We start from the raw sequence: 21764 nt of genomic DNA on the forward strand, positions 1-21764 counted from the left end.
AGTGCAGGATGGAAACAATTAAACCCACTATAACTGTGCTACTCAAAGTGTGGTCCCTAAACCCATGCTGCTCTCTGACTTATTTCCATTTTATTTTTCTAGGGAGTTATATTTATTGATTTTATAAAAGCCTTGATCAGTGATGGATTGGGAATTTTAAAAAAATTATGTAAGTATGATTTACAATGTTGTGTTAATTTCAGGTGTACAGCAGAGTGACTCAGTTATATATACATTGCTTTTCATGTTCTTTTTCTGTTATGGTTTATCAAGGGATATTGAATATAGTTCCCTGTACTATACAGGACCTTGTTGTTTATTCATCCTATATATAATAGTTTGCTTCTGCTAATCCTAAACTTGGATTGAGAATTTTGGAAAAATAGTCCTCACCACAGCTAGTTTCCAGGTGGCTCAGTGGGTAAGGAATCTGCCTGCAATGCAGGAGACCTGGGTTTGACCCCTGGGTCAGGAAGATGCCCTAGAGAAGGGCATGGCAACTCACTTCAGTATCCTTGCCTGGAGAATTCCATGGACAGAGGAGCCTGGTGGGCAACAGTTCATGGGTTGAAAGTAGTCGGACACGACTGAAGCGACTTAGCACGCACACATGCACAGCTAGTCTGCACTGTCTTAAATCTCATCCCAACTGAGTGTCTCCTTGACTTTGATTCCACTCCCATTTCCTTATACGGTGAGCCACCAATGTTCCCCTTAAGCTGCAGGTCCTTTACTCTGGAAGCATGTGGGAAGAGAACCACTGGTTTGTGAGGGTGGGGGATAAGGAGGTGTGGGAAGATGGCAGAGGCTCACGAGGGAAGGGCCTTGACTGACATGCTCAGAAAAGCTCTCTCCTGCAGTAGGTAGGAGGCTGCCAGATTCTGCTTCAATGCATCTCTGAGTCTACAAGTTCAAGGAAGAGAGTGGAGGGGTGGGGAATCCTGTGACTCCTTTTCCTTCCTTCTCCACCATGGGTCATTCTGCTCTTAACTCAGGGGACAAGGCTGTGCTGTTTAATCCGGCCTCCTCCACACTGCAATTGGTGGAAAGACACCTCTCCCCCACCTACCCCCTGCCAGACTTAGGCTGTGTTCCCTTCTCCTCACTTTCAGCACTTTGTCCAGCACTCGAATGCTTCCGAGGATAGAACAGGCTCTGTCAGCAGTGCCCTGAGGTGCCTGGCAAGTCTGTCGTAGCCTGTAGGCAACTAAGTATGGTAGGTACTGCTGAGAAGCCACGTTTCCTGTACTCTGAATCTGTGTGGTTGAATTTTGAGATCTCATGTAGGGCATCATATTTATCTTTATTATCTTCTTGTTTATTTATGACTATGCCGGGTCTTCTTTGCTGCAAACGGGCTTGCTCTAGTTGCAGTGAATGAGGGCTACTTCTTCATGCAGAGAGCAGGCTTCTCATTGTGGTGGCCTCTCTTTTTGTGGAGCACAGGCTCTAGAGCACAGACTTCAGTAGTTGTGGCTCTCGGGCTTAGTTGCTCCGAGGCTTGTGGGATCTTCCCAGGCCAGGGATAGAACCCATGTTCCCTGCATTGGCAGGTGGAATTTTGATCCACTGTGCCAACAGGGAAGTCCTATCATTATTTTTTAGTGTTCAGAGTCAATACAACATTCTTGCTTATTTATTAGAGATGCCTGGAACCTATTTCTTACCTATCTCTGTGCCTCATGCCAACGGTGTCTTTTCCCAACTCGTTAGTAGCTATGACCAGCAGGACAGGAAGAGATCAGACCTCTGTGGCACTCCCTGGGTGACTTCTCCTCCTGTTTCCATCCATTCATGACCCTGTCTGCTGGGTTCAATTGCTTGACAGATTATGAATCTACTTAACCATCCTATTGTCTACCAGGACACTGTGAAGAGGATGGATAATTTCTCCTACGCTTCCCTCTTCCCTCATCCCTTCTGCCAGAGAGTCCTGTATATAATAATTATAAATAGCAATACTAGTTATTGTAATTATTAGTATAAATCTGATTGGAGTTTGTTCTAAAGTAGCAAAGAAAGCAGCTCTTAACAGTGTGGTGTTGCTTGTTATCAGCCAGATTCAGGTGCTAGGCGAGAGCCAGGTGTTCCTTGTCCGTTCAGTAATAAAATGCATGCTGGGTTTTGTGAGCAGAGCTTGTCTCAGAGGTGATAAAGGAAAGGAAGGCCACTGGTCAGACTAACCTGGACCTGGAAATTTGTGGTGCCCATGAACCTTTGCTCATGAGCCTCCAACAGGGGTTCTCGATTAGGGCCAGTTTTTGTGCTAAAAGATATCTGACAGCTCCTGGAGACATGTATTGTCACAACAGGGAAAAATTGAGGGGCTGCTACTTGTTCTCAGGGGCACAGAGGCCAGGGATGCAACTAAAACATCCTTTAGTACACAGAGCAGGCACCTCCCCAACCAAGAATGGTCCAGCCACAAATGTCAATAGCACTTGGGCTGAGAATCCTTGACTTAGAATTTATCCAGTTCTAAAACCTGGACCACTGGAGCATGGGGGGAAGGGGATGATAACATCTACTCAAAGGTCAGGCCACATCCCTAAAGATTCTAGTTTCATTGGTCTGGCTGGGGTGGAACCCAGATTGGGTGTTTCCATGAAGCTCCCCTAAAGTTTCTCTCCTGGGAGGACAGGATTGAGAACCACTCCCTGGAGAGTCTGGTGAGATGGAAGCCCAGGAAGAGCCTGACCACCCTCATTGTCTTGTGATCAGAAGGTTACTGAAGGATTGTTGGCTCCATGAGGAGGCAGCAACGATGGAGAGAAGGCTCCCAGGCACCAGAGAGAATAAGATGGAAGTTCAAGGCAGAGTCTTTTGTGAGAACTGGGGGGAAAAAAAGCAAGCCATCTAGATTAAAAAAATTGAAAACCTTCTGGATGGATATTCCCAGGGCCCTTCGTCTAGCTAACAGACCAGACTGCTAAGGTGAAGAGAAAGCTGCCTTTCCACAATGAACATGGCCTATATCCTAGTACAGGGCTCGATGACCCCAGAGGCGGCTGGATGTTAGCACCCTTGCCCCTTCCTCCAGGACCTTCGCTCAGAGCTCATGGCACAACTGAATGCAGCAGCCCTAGTTGGAATCTGTCTTAGTTATGATCTGCTGGCAGGAAAAGGGGCGAGGTCCCTGCCTTAGGTGTTTACAAAAAAGAGAGAGAGAGAGAGGGAGAGAAACCCCTGAAGAAGAAACCAGATCCGTCCTGCAGGCAGCCGAGAAACCCTATCCTGACGCCAGCCCACAGGGTGGAGGCTCCAGGCTGATCGTGGTGTCCTAGGGGTGTGAACAATCCAGGAAATGGGGAACTCTGATTGCAAGAAACTACAACAGCTGGATTCCCAGGCTGTGGGTGAGACGGGGAACTTTCTGGGCCTTGTGCTCTCCCATCAGCCAACCTTGGAAAGAGTACCTCAAGCCTCATCCCAAACCGCAGTGCAGCCGGCACGCACCCGGGCCAACGCTTGATTCATTCCTTCGCTAAAGAGAAACCAAAAAGTCATAGCACGGACACCGGCGCCGGCGCAACCACACACCTAAGTTCAAATCTCTGCTCTGTCCGTAACCGTGAACCCGGGCAGGTTTCTAAGCGGCATTTCTTTTCGGAGAGGGTGGGCATAATAACAGCAAACTTGAGGCGTGATCGGGAGGGTCAAACCCGCGAACTTGGCCATAATAACCTGCCGCAGTTGTCTCTTCTCTTTCCCTGCGACTCACACAGCTCTCTGCATAGATGATATGGTGCTAGGGGCCCGGGATCTGGGAGGGGGTCGGGCAACCGGTGTGTGTATTTGGAGTGAAAGGGCGCAAACTGGGAAACCCAGAGATACTTTGGGATGGTTCGGTTTACTAGGGCACGCCCCTGGCGCGCTCCGGCACCCCGGAGAGGGGGCGGAGGTGTCAGCCCCGCTCCAGAAGAAGCGCTGGCACAAAAGAAGGGGGTGGGTCGGAGCCCCAGCCGCGCCAGCGCTCCGGGGAGGCGGAGGAAGGAGGGTTGGCCGGGGGCGGGAGACAGGCGAGAGGAGGAGTTTTTAAGTTCGGCCTCCGCCGGCCCGCGGCGCAGTCCCTCGGTCCGGTAGATCTCCCGCCCCCGGGACGCGCGCCGCGCAGCTGAGGCGAGCGCAGCGCAGCGCCGGCGCGCCATGGGGAGCCCCGCACTCCGGCCCGCGCTGCTGCTGCTGTTGCCACTGCTGCTACGAGTCCCGCCGAGCCGCGGCTTCCCAGGTAATGCCAGGGGCGGGCCAGCCTCCCCAACGGGGTGCCGGGGACCACCCCCATCCCCGGCTTGGCCGGAGGGTGGTGCGAGGCGCCCTTTGTTTGCGCCGACTTCGTCTTTCGCTGCCCCAGGATTGGGGGACGGGGAGCGGGGCTAGCGTCCGGGCATCGAGAAGGGAGAACAGATTGTCAGGCGGCCGCCGGGAGCCGATGGACCCTCTGCGCCCGGAGTTCCAGGGGGTCAATCAAACCCACGTAGGCGCTAGAGGCGACCAAGAGACGTTTGGCCGCGGGCTACTTTCTCACCCCCAGGAGTTGCCTCTCCTGCGGTTGCTCGCGGCTGGGACCCAGGGGACTGACAGCTTGTCCTGGAAGGAGTACCTACCCCCTCCCACTCGAGGTGCCAGGCCACCCCCTGGGGCTGCAGGGCACTAGTCGCCGTAGAAGGACTGTCGTGGCCGGCGCAGGCGGGGCCTCTCCCGCATCCCCCAACCCCCCCTGCTGGGGATTCCGAGAAAGTCTGCACCGCTGGGAGAGAGGTGCCAGCTGAGAGTGGTGACATGTGGCAAGCGCTTGGTTAGCACGCGGTCTCTGCTAGACAGAGGGTGGGGCTTCTGGTTTCTGGAAGGCGTGGTCTGTAGCATCTAAGGGGACCCAGGTGTTTATTAGGGCTCTCCTCGTGTTGACAAAACCTTCTTTGGAAATGCCCTTTTAAGAACTACTGCTGAGTCCCTCATCAGAGAGGCTTAAGTTAGCAAAGAGCTTCAGGGGAGCTGGGAAACATGGACCCGTGTCGCCCTGGAGAGAAGAAATCCATGGGCGCATTTTAATTTAGTGCTAATGAGAACGTGGGTGATGTGGGCTATGGGGTCAGCAGATATCTGGCTTTACTTTCAATACTGTGGGCAGTTTAAATTTGGGTCTGAAAAGCGAACCTACAGAGTTGTGGGTGAAGCTTGGAGGGGGAGGGTTCCCAGATAGCATGCTAGGGACATTCCATGCGCATCCACTGAGTGAATGAATCCAACATGTGAAGTGATAATCAGGAACTTTTGTTTCCAGCTGACTCTTGTAAGTTTTTCAGCTGTTGGGTAGGAACTGATTCAGGGCAAAGTGGAAAGGAGACTATCCTCTGTGCCTGGCAAGTGCCATTCCCCTGACCCCCAGGTGGATTCATTCCCCCACCCCCACCTCCCAAAGCGGGAATCAGGTTAATGTGAAACTAGAGGGGAGGGAGAAGCCCGCACTGGACAGGTAACAGGGGAGAAGTTGAGAAATTAGAGGTGGCTTTTCCTGCTGAATTGGGAGGCATCTCTAAGCTGCCTGTGCAACTGGTGGAGCCTTTCTTAGTTAGCCAAGGGGCTTCTTGTCTTTTTCCACCTGACCTTCCTCCCCTGTCTCACCCTGCCCTCCGCTCTCCTTCCTTCTACTGCATAGCTTGCTGCCAGAGCCCAGCCACCCACAGAGTCATGGGTTTCCAGCTTGGGCACTCACTACTTTTGGGAACTGGCCCTGGTTGGCCGGGCTCCTCCCTCCAGCGCCAGCCTTCAGGCTGCCCCCAACTTGGCACATCCCAATGGGATCTTTCAGGAAATGTGCTTGCTGGGGCTGATGATTCCAAAGGAGCAGATTTCAGTCCAAGCCAGAGGTTTTGGAAGTCTGGGGAGGGGAGACTCTCTAGGCCTGTGGGTCCCAAGGCAAGTCATGTCAGCCATGTTCACCCTAAGTGCTGAGTGACAGATTTTGAAGATCATTTCAGAGGCAGTCTCTTAGCAAGTGGACAGTGTGTCTCTGGTGAGAGGCCTGGAATCAGAAATCTCTGAAAGAGGGAGATGGGTATTGAGAAGGCCCCATCAGCACTTCTCCCCCTATTGTATAACCATCTGAGATTTAATAGGGAAACTGTCAGAGACAGAGAGAGAGAAAATCATTCCCAGTCCCACTCCTAGAAGGTCTCTGGAGTTCTTCCATCTTTGAATTTGATGCAGCTTTTCTGGCTTTCTGATTTTTGTAGGCTACCAAGATGCGGTGGCTATAAAAACCCACATGAAGTATATGGAAAGTTCATAAGTTGTCTATGTTGGATTGTGTTTGTTTGTCTGTAAGATAGGATTTCTTACTGTTCTTTGTTTTTTCTTTTATTGATGTGTAATGGAGGCCTGGCGTGCTGGGATTCATGGGGTCGCAAAGAATTGGACACGACTGAGCGACTGAACTGAACTGACATTATAACATTAGTTTTGGGTGTACAGTGTAGTGATTTGATATTTGTACACACTTCACAATGGTGGCTACAGTAAGTCTAGTTATCATGCATCACTGTACATAGTTACAAAAATTTTTTTTTCTTGTGATGAGAACTTTTAAGATCTACTCTCAATACAGTATTATTAATGATAGTCATTCCCTGGTGACTCAGATGGTAAAGAATCTGCCTGCAGTGCAGGAGACCTGGGTTCTATCCCTGAGTCAGGAAGATCCCCTGGAGGAGGGCATGGCTACCCACTCCAGTATTCTTGCCTGGAGAATCCCATGGACAGAGGAGCCTGGCAGGCTGCAGTCTATGGGGTCACAAAGACTGGGTGAGTAACACACACACATACCATGCTATACATTTCATCCCATGACTAATTTAAAGCTGAAAGTTTATACATTTTGATTGCCTTCACCCATTGCGTCTACTCCTCACTCCCCTTCCCCTCTGGCTACCACAAATCTGTTCTATGTATCTATGAGCTTAGATTTTGTTTCATTTTTTAGATGCCACATATATGTGCGATCATATGGTATTTGTCTTTCTCTGCTTGACTTACCTCACTTCGTAAAATGCCCTCAGGGTCCACCCATGTTGTCACAAATGGCAGCATTCCAATCTTTTTTTCTGGCTGGATAATATTCCATTGTATGTATATATCACATCTTCTTTATCCATTCTGAGCCAGCAGGGAAGCCCTTTCTCTAAATGTAAATTTATATAATTTAATTTTCATTGCAATAAACTTAGGGATGGGCTTCCCTGGTGGCTCAGACAGTAAAGAATCATCCGCAGAGGAGATGCGGGGTTCAGTCCCTGGGTTGGGAAGATTTCCTGGAGAAGGGAATGGCAACCCACTCCAGTATTCTTGCCTGGAGAATCCCATGGACAGAGGAGCCTGGTGGGCTACAGTCCATGGGGTCTCGAAAGAGTCAGATGCAACTTAGCAATTGAGCACACATGGTAGTTGTAGTGTTAGTTTTTTGAGGAACTTCCATGCTATTTTCCATAGGGGTTCCACCAATTTATTTTCTCATCAATAGCACATAAAGATGCCCTTTTCTCCATATCCTTGCCAACACTTGGTGTTAATTGTCTTTTGGAGAATAGCCATTCTGACAGGTATCTCTTTGTAGTTTTGCTTTGCATTTCCATTTTATTCTGTTTGCAGTGAATTTTTGAAACCTCATTTACATCTGAGATTTTTGAGGTTCAGTGTACCTCCTTTTGCAAGCAAGGCTGAAGATAGAGAGCAAGTGCTGTGGCCACTAAGAAAGGCTCTGTGAACCTGGTGCCTGGTGAAAACTGGTAAAATGTGTGGTTTCACTGTTGTAGCCACGCACTCTGGGAAACAAACTCACTCAGAAGGACAATGCAGATAGCAGAGTGCAGTTTATTACACCGGCGGGCCCAAGGCAGACTCTCCTCTTAGCCAAGGACCCTGACCAGTTTTTCTGAAAACCTTATATACCCTAAGTGTACATGCCCAAACCCACCTCCCCAAATTCCCTGAAACTAGTCTGAACAAAGGAAAAGAAAGATATAATCAAAGTTAACCTGCGATTCATATGCCTTAAGCCTAGGTAGTTAACAGTGGACAATTATCAATAGGCCTGTGGTCATACTCCAGTAGGCATAATAGAATTTATGATTCTATTCGGTTATACAGATAATTCGGGTATTCTTTTAGGCAACAGAGAGTCTAGGTATGAGCCCTGGGGCTCTTCCATCCAGGGGGCCTGGTTTTCCAGTTGGTATGTCGTTTCCATAGATACTGGGCATATAGCTCAAAGTTGGAGAAGGCCCTGGCACCCCACTCCAGTACTCTTGCTGGGAAAATCCCATGGACAGAGGAGCCTGGTGGGCTGCAGTCCATGGGGTCGCTAAGAGTTGGAAACGACTGAGCGAGTTCACTTTCCTGCATTGGAGAAGGCAATGGCATCCCACTCCAGTACTCTTGCCTGGAGAATCCCAGGGACGGGGGAGCCTGGTGGGCCGCCGTCTATGGGGTCGCACAGAGTCGGACACGACTGAAGCGACTTAGCAGCAGCAGCAGTAGCAGCAGCAGCTCAAAGTCCACAGTCCAGCCCAGGATGGAGTCCTGCTTTCAAGATGGAGCCTGTTCTGTCTGTTTCCTCCTTCATCCCCGCCTCTTGATGCTCTTAACTCATAGTATGAGCATCATTCATAGGGATATATTGCACCCTGACTCTCCAACCTCCAATTTGGGAGAACGACATCAACCTTTGGGTTACAAAGTTTATAATACATTGTGAAATAAAGGGTCCACAAAGCAGAACTATCAAGACAACTATAAAAATGATAAATATAGTTTTCCACCAATCACCCTTCACCCAAGATAGGACCAAAGTCCAAAAAGGAAGATTATCATCAGACATAACTTTTACCTGACCTTTCATGTCATCTAGGGTGGCTGATATATAGCCAGATAAATCAGGAATATATACACAACATTCAACTATAATTATAGCACAGGTCCCTGTTTGTACTGAAACTATGGTTAGTCTCAAGATGATACCAGCAAGTCCTTGTAGCAGCAGTTGATTGTAGAGCTTCATCTCTGTTTCTTCTTTAAGATGATCTTGGTTTCACGGGGACCATGGGGTCCTGTTGTGTAGTCCACTCGGCATCCTCTGGGTCTGTGTGGTGTGCTCTCTTCAGCCTCATGTAGTGGATCCAGGGAGTGACACCTGCAACTTTAACTGCAGTAGGGCTGGTTAGAACAACAGTATATGGACCCTTCCAATGTGGGGCCAAGGAGTCATGTTTCCAGCCCTTGACCACACCTGATCCCCCGGCACAAATGGCATCCTTTTCTGTACAAACTTAGTTACCTGATTTATTGCCTTACCCAGTTGTTCATCTGCTGTGAAATCTCATCTCCCCCTCACCTAAGGCAAATTTGTTGATACCTGTTTTATTATGGGAGGGGGCCTCCTATACACAATTTTGTACGGAGAAGAGCCATAGGACTGTGGGGTCATCCTGAGTCTGAGCAGAGCCGTCGGAAACAAGTCCACCCAGGAGCAGTCAGTCTCTAAGATCCACTTGGAGAGTGTCTCTTTAAGTGTCTGGTTGGTTCCTGCCACTATCCCAGAACTCTGGAGCCTATATGCTGTATGTAATTTCCCCTTGATGTTTAAAGTTTTGCGTACTTGTTATACTAAATCAGCTACAAAAGCCGGGCCATTTTCTGATCCAATGCTGGTAGGAAATCCAAATCTAGGAACCATCTCCCTAAGCAGGCACCGGGCTACTTTTGATGCTCTTTCAGTCCGGGTAGGAAAAGCTTCTCCCCATCCCGAGAACGTACATACCATGACCAGCAGGTAATGGTAGTGTCAGTGAGGTTTCATTTCAGTGAAGTCCACTTCCAGGTGTTCAAAGGGCAGCGAGCCTTTTACCTGAATCCCTGGAGGTTTCTGTCTGTGCCGAGAGGCAACATTGACCTGTGAGCAGGCGGTGCAGTTCTGAGATTGTCCTGCATAGGGAAGAGAGGCGGGGAACCAAGAAATATTTTCAAATTAGCTCTTCCAGTTTATCATGGCCTAGGTGGGTCCCTTGGTGTGTTTGGCTTACCAGAGTCGGTGCCAGCTCCTCTGATACCAATAATTTGCTACTTGGCAATTCCCACCATCCTTTTTCAGTCTTGATGGCCCCTTCTGCTTTGGCTAGTTGGTTTTAGGCTTCAGTGTATTTTGGATAGTCTAGCATTAGCTCAGGTAGCTCCGCCAATATGAGAGCTTTAATAGGGGCTTCACTTGTCACCCCCAAGCCTTCGGCTGCTTATTTAGCGGTCTTATCTGCCAGTCTGTTCCCTGAGCCCGGGGGGTATCCTCTTTTTGACGTCCTCAGCAGTGTATGACTGCAACCCTATCTGGTTTCCAGGCAGCATCTAATAGGGTCTTAATTTCTTCCTTATTTTTAATATCTTTTTCACTAGCTATCAAAGGCCTCTCTCCTTATACAGAGCCCTGAAGTGTGGCAAAAGCATGCCTGGAGTCTGTGTAAATGTTTGTCTTCTTACCTTTTGACAGCTGGAGGGCCTGGATTAGAGCATATAGTTTGGCCTGTTGAGCGGACCAGTGTGATGGCAGAGAGCTAGCCTCAACGATGGTTTCTTCTGTGACTACTGCACATCCCACCAATCACTGTCCTTGTTTCACCAGGCTGGTGCCATCGGTGTACAGGACCAAATCTGGGTCCGGGATTGGCTGGTCTCTCGAGTCAGGTCTGCTGGCATATTTCCTTGCAATCATGTGAGGGCCCACTTTCTCCCACAAGAAAGAGAGTGGCCAGATTCAGAGCCTGACAAGGCTCAGTAGTAACATGGGGGTTCTCACATAACAGTCCCTGGTATTGAGTAATCCGGGATGTTGACAGCCATTTATGGGGATCCCCTCGCAGGAGAGTGTTGACCTCATGTGGGACTTTTACGAACAAATCTTGGCCCAAAGTCAGCTTGGTTGCCTCCTGGACCAGTAAGGCAACCGCAGCAACTGCCTGTAAGCATCCTGGCCACCAGTGGCAACATTGTCCAGCTGATTAGAGATAAGTCACTGGTCTGTTCCTTGTCCCCAGAGTCTGGGAGAACACTCCTATAGACACCTTGTCCTTTTCAGTCATGTAAAGAGTAATGAGATGGATGAAACTGGAGCCGATTATACAGAGTGAAGTAAGCCAGAAAGAAAAACACCAATACAGTATGCTAACACATATATATGGAATTTAGAAAGATGGTAATGATAACCCTGTATGCGAGACAGCAAAAGAGACACAGATGTATAGAACGGACTTTTGGACTCTGAGGGAGAGGGAGAGGGTGGGATGATTTGGGAGAATGGCATTGAAACATGTATAATATCATGTAAGAAATGAATCACCAGTCTGTGTTCGATACAGGATACAGGATGCTTGGGGCTGGTGCACGGGGATGATCCAGAGAGATGATATGGGGTGAGAGGTGGGAGGGGGGTTCAGGATTGGGAACTCATGTACACCCATGGCAGATTCATGTCAATGTATGGCAAAACCAATACAGTATTGTAAAGTAAAGTAAAAATAAAAATTAAAAAAAAAGAAAAAAGAGTAAATGGCTGAGCAAGGTCTGGCAGGCTCAAGGCGGGTGCTGACATAATTGTACCAGGTTTGAGTTCTATTACCAGTGGGACTTGTTTTGCAAGCCTGGGGGTGGTTGTCTTCCGCCCAGACCTCAGGGAATTGTTGAGTTAACTCTCTCTCTGTCTCTCGTCTGTTTAGCCTGTCCGGTTTCCCTTCCAGGAGATCGTGCAACCTCCATTCGTCTTGAGGGGTTACTGAGAGGAAGAGTAAATAGGTGGTTGGGCCCACTCGAACAGTGGGTCTTTCGTGGGGGGAAGGGTCACTTGTGCCCCCAATATAGACAGCAGGTCTCTTCCTAACAAAGGTACTGGGCATTCAGGGATGTATAAAAATTTATGAGTCACTTGGTGTCCCCCCCATCTGACATTTTCAGGGTAGGCTAGAGACACAAAGGCTGCATTTATTACCATCTGAGACCCAGCAGCCTCTGGCTGGGTCTATTGGCGTATACAGTTTATAGGCCTCTCACAGTCTTTTGCAGAACTCAGAGGGTGATTCGCTTTCCCTTTGAATCACTTTGGAGGGTTTTGCGATACTCATAGCTTTTCAGGCCCCCCTCTTGAGACCTTGTAAGATAGTCACCAGATATCTCCCCAGGTGGCCCCTCCCTTCCTCTGTGTCACAGTCCCAGTTGGGCCTCTCATCGGGGGTGGCTAGTTCTGCCCACCGCTGCAGGTTTGCAGTACCCTCAGGTGCCATTTCTCTTAACCATTTTCTGGCCTCAGTTAGGATCCTGTGTCTTTCCTCAGTGCTGAAAAGGGAGACTAGTAGTTGGATTATGTCATCCTATACAGGGCGGTGGGTTTGAAAAATAGTCTCCATTCGCCTAATCATGGCTTGTGGCTCCCCCGAGTATGGTGGAGCGTGTCTCTGCCAGTTTAATATATCCATAGAGGCAAATGGCTAGTAATAATAGGCTACAGGGGGCGGATGGTAGTGCCCCATGCGTCCTGAACTGGAGGCTGTTGTAGCTCTTTGAGGGGCATCTGTAGTGGGGTTCTTTCCCCCTGTTCCTTGGTGGAGCACAGCCTCTGTCTAATTGCTGTGTTTTCTTCTCCCTTCCCATCAGTACTCACCAGGAGAGGGAGATACAATCTAGGAGGTCCAGCTGAGGTGGAATCCTGGGGGCATTGACCAGAGGTCTCCATTGCTGGGATTGGAGCCTACCGAAACGGTGGCTCTACGAACTCTGGGAGAGCTGGGGGAAGAGTAGTGGCTGCTGCAGGACTTCACCTGGCCCTGGATTGGGCAGTAAGGCGGCCTCCGGTCCTGGTGGAGCACTGGGAGGCAGGCGCGTCGTTATCCAGTATGGGGGAGGGGTCAGGTGATCCCTGTCCAAATCCTGTAGAATTTACTTTTTATCATCAGTCAATTTTTGTGCCATTAATATTTTTCCCTTTCCCTTCTGGATACAGAACCTTGTCCAAGTAGGAGGGTCTTGAGCTACCCAGCCATGAGTCAATATATGGATATGGATCCGGGTGTCCTGGCTGTCCTGTGACTACTGTATAGACTGCTTCCACTATTTTTAAGTTCATGGTGTTCTCTGGTGGCCATCCTACTCCCCTAGGGGGCCATCTGACCTCACAGAATATGTGGAGGCGGTTAGGCGTCATCTTCACCCCATAGTCTCCTCCAAATCCCTTCTTTAAAATTTTAATCATGCACTCCTGTACAGTTGCCTTAGATTCACTTCCTCCCATCTGGCTTACCTTCTCGGACCTTCTTCTACTTTTCCTTTTCGTTCTGTCTACGAAGTTCTCAGTACCCTATGTACTTCTGATATTTCTACTCAATGACACTTAAGTTGCCATTCTGCCTCCTTCCTAATTGGGATGAGAAGAGCCTTACCTGCCAGGTGCCAGAGGGAGAAGAGGGATCGGTGTGTCTTCACCTGCCGCTCAGCACAGCCGAACGAGAGCACCACGTGGTCCAAGACTGTTTCTCCCTTAACTTTTAAAGTCCATTCTGCCTTGGTGGGCTTGATCAGGTGCAGATGAAAATACAGATGGGTTAAATATCCCACGTCCCAGGCTGTCTCTGGAAAAGCCAATTCGTACTCACTATGTATCCCCCTCCTTCTACCCTGACAATTTCAAGGGGGTCAAGAATTTCATAGCAGATAGGACATCTCCTTGGGGAGGGCAGAATATGAGCACACAAAAACCAAGTTTCTTCTCCTAAAAATCCCCTGGCAATTGCTTGGTAATAATTTTCCCTAAGACAGTGTGGACACCACCTCGTAAATGACCTTCACAAATTTCCTTCCTCAGCCCTAACACGCTTGTCAACCTGTGTACCAAGCAGTCGTTGCCACCTGCCTGTTCCAGGTTCCTGTGGGTCTGTGCCCCTTCTAATCCCTCCCAGGGGGGTGATCAGGCCACCTCTTCCACCCTGCTGGGTTCCTCCTCACCTGAGCGCTCAGTTCCCTTGCTGCTGTCCACTTCCTGCTAACATGAAAGGTCCGGGCATTGAGAAGCAGAATCCTTCCAGAAGGGCGAGGCGCCTTCCCCCCATAGAAGATTTGAGCCACAAGGCCTCGGAGTAGTCCCAAATGGGACTTGTCTCAAAGTGAGGAGTTTCCCGGCCCATGCACCAAATGCTGTAGCCACGCATTCTGGGAAACAAACTCACTCAGAAGGACAATGCAGATAGTAGAGTGCAGTTTATTACACCGGCGGGCCCAAGGCAGACTCTCCTCTTAGCCAAGGACCCTGACCAGTTTTTCTGAAAACCTTATATACCCTAAGTGTACATGCCCAAACCCACCTCCCCGAATTCCCTGAAACTAGTCTGAACAAAGGAAAAGAAAGATATAATCAAAGTTAACCTGCGATTCATATGCCTTAAGCCTAGGTAGTTAACAGTGGACAATTATCAATAGGCCTGTAGTCATACCCCAGTAAGCATAATAGAATTTATGATTCTATTCAGTTACACAGATAATTCGGGTATTCTTTTAGGCAACAGAGAGTCTAGGTATGAGCCCTGGGGCTCTTCCATCCAGGGGGGCTGGTTTTCCAGTTGGTATGTCGTTTCCATAGGTACTGGCCATATAGCTCAAAGTCCACAGTCCGGCCCAAGCTGGAGTCCTGCTTTCAAGATGGAGCCTGTTCTGTCTGTTTCCTCCTCATCACCAGCCAGGAAAACCAAGTGAGGATGGCTGAAAGCCAAACCAGACCCCACCAGCCAGAGCAGTCTTTTAAAATGCCACATTTGGAGATAAGTATTAGGAGCTGAACACCTGGCTCAGGATATACAATTAAAGTCTCATCGGGAGCGGGTTAGGCTAGAAATTTCTATTTGGGTTTAAAACATGTAATCAGCTGATAGAATTCCTCTGCATTCAAAAGGAGAATGCTAGTGAGAAATGGCATATTTTCTGCCCTAAAAATAAACATGGATGTCACAGCCATGAATGACTGCAGCCCTCCAGTTTGAGCCGGTGAGCCCTGAGCAAACTCGGGAAAGAAAAGAAAAGAATTCCTGCCATCTTGACTGTAGCCATTCCCTACAGTGAACCCTGAGGAAACCCAGGATGTGAAAACACCGGATACTGGCTCCAAACAGCTGAGGTGCATATCAAAGGAATGATTTCAGTGAGCCCAGACTTGCATCTTCCCAAGAAAAGCGCTGAATTTCTAACTTGGGTTATCTAGTTTTCTTTAATTATAATCTTTTGATGTTCAGACTACCTGCCCTTTGGTGTTTTTAATATTTATTTTCATTTATTTATATGCCCTGTGAGAACTCTTAGTTGCAGCATGCAGGATCATAGTTCCCTTACCAGGGATGGAACCTGAGCCGCCTGCTCAATTTGGGAGCACAGAATCTTAGCCATTGGACCACCTGGGAAGTCCCTATCTGCTCTTTGTTGCAAAACTTCTACATAACCTGGCTCCTCCCCTCACCTCCTCAGAGCAGTTCTCTCAGGATTACTGGAGATGCTGTCTCCCGGCTTGAAGTCCTAAAAATTCCCACCAAATAAAACATGACTCTCAGGTTATGAATATTTTTTAAGTCGACACTGGGGCGAGCAGGACCTTTTCATCTGGCATTTTCTTATTGGTAACCCTTTCAGTACAGTATCCTGCTGTTGTTGTTGTTTAGTCGCTATGTCATGTCCGACCCTTGCATCTCCATGAACTGTAGCCCACCAGGCTCCTCTGTCCATAGAATTCTCCAGGCAAGGATGCTGGAGTGGGTTGCCATTTCCTTCTCCAGGGGGATCTTCCCAATCCAGGGATCAAACCCATGTCTCCTGCATTGTAGGTGGATTCTTTACCACTGAACCACTGGGGAAGCCCATGTCCAATTCTTTCGACCCTGTGGCTTTTCCGTCCATGGAGTTCTTCAGGCAAGAATCCTGGAGTGGGTTGCCATTCCTTTCTCCAGATCCTGCTATTATTGCTACTCATTTCCTAGATTTGTGAACTGAAAGAGACACCAGAACCCGTCACTAAAGCACCGTCTTCAAACCTTCCTCACACAGAGATTAAAATATTGCCCTTCTCTTTTCAGTGATTTCTAGAACATTCTCACTTTTAGTCTTTCATATGACAACTCGTCCTACTTTCTTTGGCCAGATACTGCTCTTTTAAATACAATCTTCATTTTTATTTTACTTCTAATATTTAAAGTTGAAGTAACTATGACTTGTTTTGATCACATTGCTCTCTTTACTCAAAAAGCTAAAGCAGCTGCTCCCTGTCCTCTTAAATTAGCTAGAAAGTTCTCTGCTATTGATAGGGGACTCTACAGTTTGCCTGCAGCTGAATTTTCCAGTCCTTCTCTCCTGGCTTCCTAAAATCCAGCCAAAGTTGACTCTGTGCTTTTATAGACCTGGAGTCCCATGTTCCCTCTTCTTGTTGGTTATTACTTCCTGCACCTGGAATGCTTCCCTCAAGCCTCCATTTGTCAAAATTCTGCCCATCGTCCAGCAACACTCCAACTTGGATGAAACTTTTCCTTGATCCTTTGATAAGGAAGCCCCTGCCTTCCTGTAAACACCCACAGCGTTTCCTATGTCTTGTGGTATTTATCATACGTGCCATACATCACAATCAGCTATGCATTCCTTTATGCTTCTCCTAGATTCAGAAGCTGTGAAAGCAGGATGCTACTCTGTCTTAGCCCTCTATATTTCCCACGGAGCCTAGCCAGGACCTTGGAAGCCAACAGGATATTTGTGCTTATTGAGTTAATGCGTGCATGCGTGCTAAATCGCTTCAGTCGTGTCCGACTCTGCAACCCCATGGACTGTAGCATGCCAGGCTCCTCTGTCCATGGGATTCTCCAGGCAAGAATGCTGGAGTGGGTTGCCATGCCCTCCTCCAGGGGATCTTCCCAAGCCAGGGATCGAACCCTTGTCTCTAACATCTCTTGCACTGGCAGACAGGTTTTTGCCACCTGATAGTTTTCCTGCAATTCGGGTGATGAACTACTGGCCAGAGGAGCTAAGAGAAACGTGTGGGCAAACAGTACATGTGCCACCGCTAACCTCCATACATACAGATAATGCCTTGCTGGCTGTAGAGGTTGGCTTTTTTAAATCCGTGAACACCCTCCATTTGAGCAATAACCTTCTCTGTTGGGGGTTGTAAGACGAGACACTTACTGTAGCCACAGGCTGGAATTTGCATTTATTATTTTTCTTGGCCACTTTACTACAGTCCCTTCCAAAGTGGTTGAATGGTTTCCTTAGTCAACGCAAATATGTGTGCTGCATCAGTTCCCCTTTCAGAGAATGCAACTCAAATGAGTAATTGAAAGTGAAGATTGAAGTGAATTTCAAGAGCAAAAGGTTGACTTGCCAGGTTGTACTGTAGTCTGAAATTGTAGCAGCCAAGTTATGATCAAGACCCAGGTTAAAGATTCATTTTGAAAACAGCAGTGTGAAGAATCACCTCACTGGAGTTCCAGTTCATAGAGAACTTCTCAAGCCAGCCCCCTCAGTTCTTTTTTTCATTTTTTAATTTTTATTGCTGTATAGTTGATTTTCCATGTTGTGTTAGCCATCAGTTCTTGACTGTGTCATTTCTTGACTGTCAGCTTTTATGGGCCATTGTTTATAGCGTCTTTTAAGCCTGGCTCTTTCTCTTGGATTTTTGAATTCTGCCTTCTTATGGAACCTGGGCTCTACTCAGAGACTTTGTTTTTAAAGTGGACATAGAAGGATGGAATGCTAGAATACCAGGATGGAGAAGATGGGGAATTCCTTCTCACCATAAGACAGTAGCTCTGTGTCTTATGGTGAAATAGATACCAAGTTATCTAAGGTGGTAACAGAACACAGATGGGAGCCATGTAGGAACCCTGGACCTGGGGATTAAAGAGTGATGTTGAGTGATGCTGATACCAATAGTGTTGACCCTACAGGCCCAAGGAAGGTTAACATAGGATGTCTCTGGGCTTCCTTCTCTAACAACATTTTGAAATTGGAAACAAAAATCTATGCGAGTGATCTTTTTCTGGGGAGAAGGCCCTATTCTAAATCAAAGCCACAACTTACTAGATAGCTTTGTCAATGCTATAATAAGTATGTGCTCTTAATGGGCACAAAAGTCAACAGAAAAAGTAAGATGAAATTTCCAGTGTAGGGAAACTTTGAACCAATGATCGGGTAGCCTCTTGGGTTATAACCAGCGGTACAGTTTCCCATTCTCCTCATTTAAAAATTGACACTAAACAAAACAGTCATAATCCTAGGTTGTAATTACCTTCAGGCCTGGGCTGGCAACTTACTGTATCCCTCACTTAACACACTATCTGGGACTTGGGGCAGAATCTTTTCATGGCTGTTTGTGGGTTGATTGAACGATTGAGGTAATTGTGACAGGGAATCAACACATTCTATTTCAAATATCCTTACAGGATTTAAGCAAAATTTCCAAGCTGCTAATCCCCAAAGAAAAAGAAATTCGAGATAGCAGAGGCAATTTGCAGGACTGAACCAAAGATCCATTTGGACAGGCAACATGTAGGGGCATAGTTGATTGCTCAGGCTCTTGCATCTCAAATCACCTTAGGACACTGGGAGACTTAGAAACACCAGGGAATTTGCAGGGAGGGAGCAGGGTTTTTCAGATAAAAGATTTAAGGGTAAAGCTTGTTGGAGATAATTGGTTGCACCTGGGTCTTATGGACTCACTGCACACACTGACCTCAGAAACTTCTGGAGCTGTCATTCCTGAGGTGAGTGATTCACGGCCCCGTAATCCTTAGCTCATACTTCATGCCTCTTGATGCATTGTTCTCAAGAAGAAGATAAATGGGTTTGGACGTAGTGCCCTAGATTATCCCAAAGGTTTGGGATTGTGAATTGAGTGTATTGGTTTTAAAACTTTTTTTTTTTTTAATGAGTAATAGTCGGACAGATCCAAACATGGAATTTGGGTGTGGACTTTCAGCCTTGGCATTGAAAGATCCTTGCCCCATTGCTTTTGCCCTGCTCTGACAGTGACCTGTCCGATGACAGACCCCCGCTGTTTCCTCTGTTATCACTCACTGGTGCTTGGCAGCGTCCGCCCAGTTATGTCGGATGAGCCTCTCTGTCTCTTCTGTAGCCAGCGCAGCCCAGGACCCTCTTCTGGAGGCCTCTGGCCTGCTGCTGGCTGTGTGGGTGGCTGGGCTAATGACCCTGCCAGCTCCAGGGATTCAAGAATGTTCAAACACGCTGGTTAAATGAGGGCCACGGGGCGAGTGAGAATTGAGCCGAGCATTGGCAGGCCCCTGGTGGAGTGGTGAGGAAGTGGTGGCCTGGCCACGTCCCTCATCTTCTGAGACTCTGCCTCCAGGGTGGCCACTCTGTAGAGGGACTCTGACAGACTTGTTGCCGCTGACTCAGCATTTGTCAGACAAAGGCTCCAGTTCCTTTAAATATCCAGTGTTGAAATTCTGTCTCCACTTCGAGTCTAACTCAACTTTCCAAAGTAGTAGAATCGATCTCACCAGGAACTACTCATGGACCCGATGCCCCCAGCCACGTGAGCAGGCCTTGGAGTCTTGTTCATTCTGTGTCATCGTGGCTGACCAGGGAACCTGGTCCTTGGCAGGAGTGGGGCATTGTCTCAGTGGGACTGACGTGCTGATGGGCATCTTGATCTCTATCTAGAGGCTCAGGAATTTCTCACCCACATCCAGACTCCCCGCATGGGCCACTTGATTCATGTGGCACCTCAGCCTGAGAGGGTGCCTGAGACAGAACTCCCCATGTCTTAGTGATGATCCTCTAAGGTTCAACAAGGGGAAGGCGTTTGTCTGGGGTCACATGGGGAGTGAGAAGCAAGGCTGGCCTTAGAACTCAATCTAATCTAGTGACTTCAGGATTCCCTTTCCTCCATGGGCAGGAACTAAATTCAGTTTTTGAATGGCCGCCACATGTTAGGCACTGGCCCAGCACCAGGGATTGGCAGGCAGGGATCAGTGGTGCCCTGGGCACTCCCAGAGCCCTACCTTCATGTATTTCTGCATGGTTGTTTGCATCAATACTTGGCTGCAATCTGAGGCTCTCACACCCAAGGCTGCTTGGGTGTTCCTCAAGGGTTCTGAGAAGTTGCTGCCGTAAAGCTGGTCCTTGCCCATGCTTGTTGAGGTCCTGAAGGCTCCCTCTCTCTGCCACTTGCCTTGAGCTCCCCAACTGACAGATCATGATATTTTTTAACAGCTTTCTTGTGATGTAATTCACATACCACATCATTTACCCATGTAAACCAATTCAGTGATTTGTATTCAAAGTTGTGTATCCATCACAATTTTACAACGTTTTCATTACCCCTAAAAGAAACCCCACACCCCTTAACCATCACTTCCTACCCTCCTCCCCACAGCTCTAGGCAACCACCGAAGTATTTTCTGTCTCTATATTTTTCTCTTGTCAACATTCTATACAAATGGAATCACACAATATTTGTCCTTTTGTGTCTGGCTTTATTGGCTTAGCATAATGTTTTTCAAATCTCATCCATTTTGGAGCAGGTATCAGCTCTCGACTCCTGTTTATGGCTGATTTATATTCCATTGTATAGATAGACCGCATTTTATCCATTCATCAATTGATAGAAATTTGAGCTCTTTCTAGTTTTTGATTATTATGAGTAATGCTGCAGTGAATATTCATGTACAGACATATGTGTTCATTTCTCTTAAGTAGATCCCTAGGAGTGGAATGGCAAGGTCATACGGTAACTCGTTTAACCATTTGAGGACCTGCCAGACTGTTTTTCCCAAGGTGACTGTACCCTTTTACACACCCATCAGCAGTGTGTAATGGTCCTGATTTCTCTGCATTTTCACCAACTCGTGAGATTATATGTCTTTTTGGTTGAGTGATATCATTATAGCTCAGTTCATGAACAGCATCCACTCAAGGGTTGAGTGACAAAGCAGTGTCTGAGCTGTCAACTGGCAGCATCTTGTCAGGAGTCACCTAAGGATGCTTGCCACTCTCTCATTGCTGGCTGCAGAACATTGCATAGTCCAATTCCTTTGGGCAGCTTAGAAAAAGATGCCCTGTCTAGGCACAAGTGGGCACAGAGCTTGATCAAAAGATAGATTTTGTGCTAAGTAGGAAAAGGATAGAGGCAGGCACAGGACTCAAGACTTAAAGAGTGGAGGGTGGGAATTTCCTGGCCGTCCAGTAGTTAAGATTCCGGGCTTTGATTGCCAAGGGTGCAGGTTGGATCACTGGTTGGAGAACTAAGATCCCACAAACCACGTGGTGCAGCCAAAAAGTAAATAAATAAATGAAATAAATCTCATACAAAAATAAAGAATGGAGGGCAGCATGGTCTGAGACCCCCACCTGGTCTTTGGTTGGGTGTGAAGGTAGGTGCTGTGATGGAGACAACTTCCTGAATGCCCATATATGCAGCAGTCCTGGGTGTCAGTAGCTCAGCTCCAGGTGGGACAAAGCTGTGGGCCCTATGTACTTTGACAACTTGCATCTATTAAAAGGCAAACTCATAGAGAAAGCGAGTCAGAAGCTCAGGCCCCACCCGAGACCGATTAAATCATATGCATTTCAACAAGAGCCCTCTGAGGATTCTTCTACACAGTGAAGTTTGAGAAGGCTGGGTCTGCTGGGTGAGTTCAGTCCTTGACCAGGACCGGGCAGCAGGTCTGTTTCTAAGGGCTGCATGGTAACCCTCT

At 47.9% G+C, this 21764-nt stretch overlaps 1 protein-coding gene across 2 annotated transcripts in view; it reads left to right on the top strand.

Moving 5' to 3' along the window:
• The first annotated feature begins 4034 nt into the window (after positions 1 to 4034).
• The window catches only part of SRPX (sushi repeat containing protein X-linked), a 149908-nt gene continuing 132178 nt past the window's right edge, over positions 4035 to 21764 (top strand). The window contains exon 1 of one of the 2 annotated variants that reach the window (XM_040266316.1): positions 4035 to 4228. In XM_040266316.1, coding sequence (XP_040122250.1) covers positions 4147 to 4228 — 82 coding nt within the window. In that variant the 5' untranslated portion in view covers positions 4035 to 4146. The remainder of the gene's footprint in view (positions 4229 to 21764) is intronic. The other variant, XM_040266315.1, reaches the window with a different exon arrangement.

Source organism: Oryx dammah, unplaced genomic scaffold, assembly GCF_014754425.2.
Source record: "Oryx dammah isolate SB20612 unplaced genomic scaffold, SCBI_Odam_1.1 HiC_scaffold_23, whole genome shotgun sequence".
Taxonomy (NCBI): Eukaryota; Metazoa; Chordata; class Mammalia; order Artiodactyla; family Bovidae; genus Oryx; species Oryx dammah.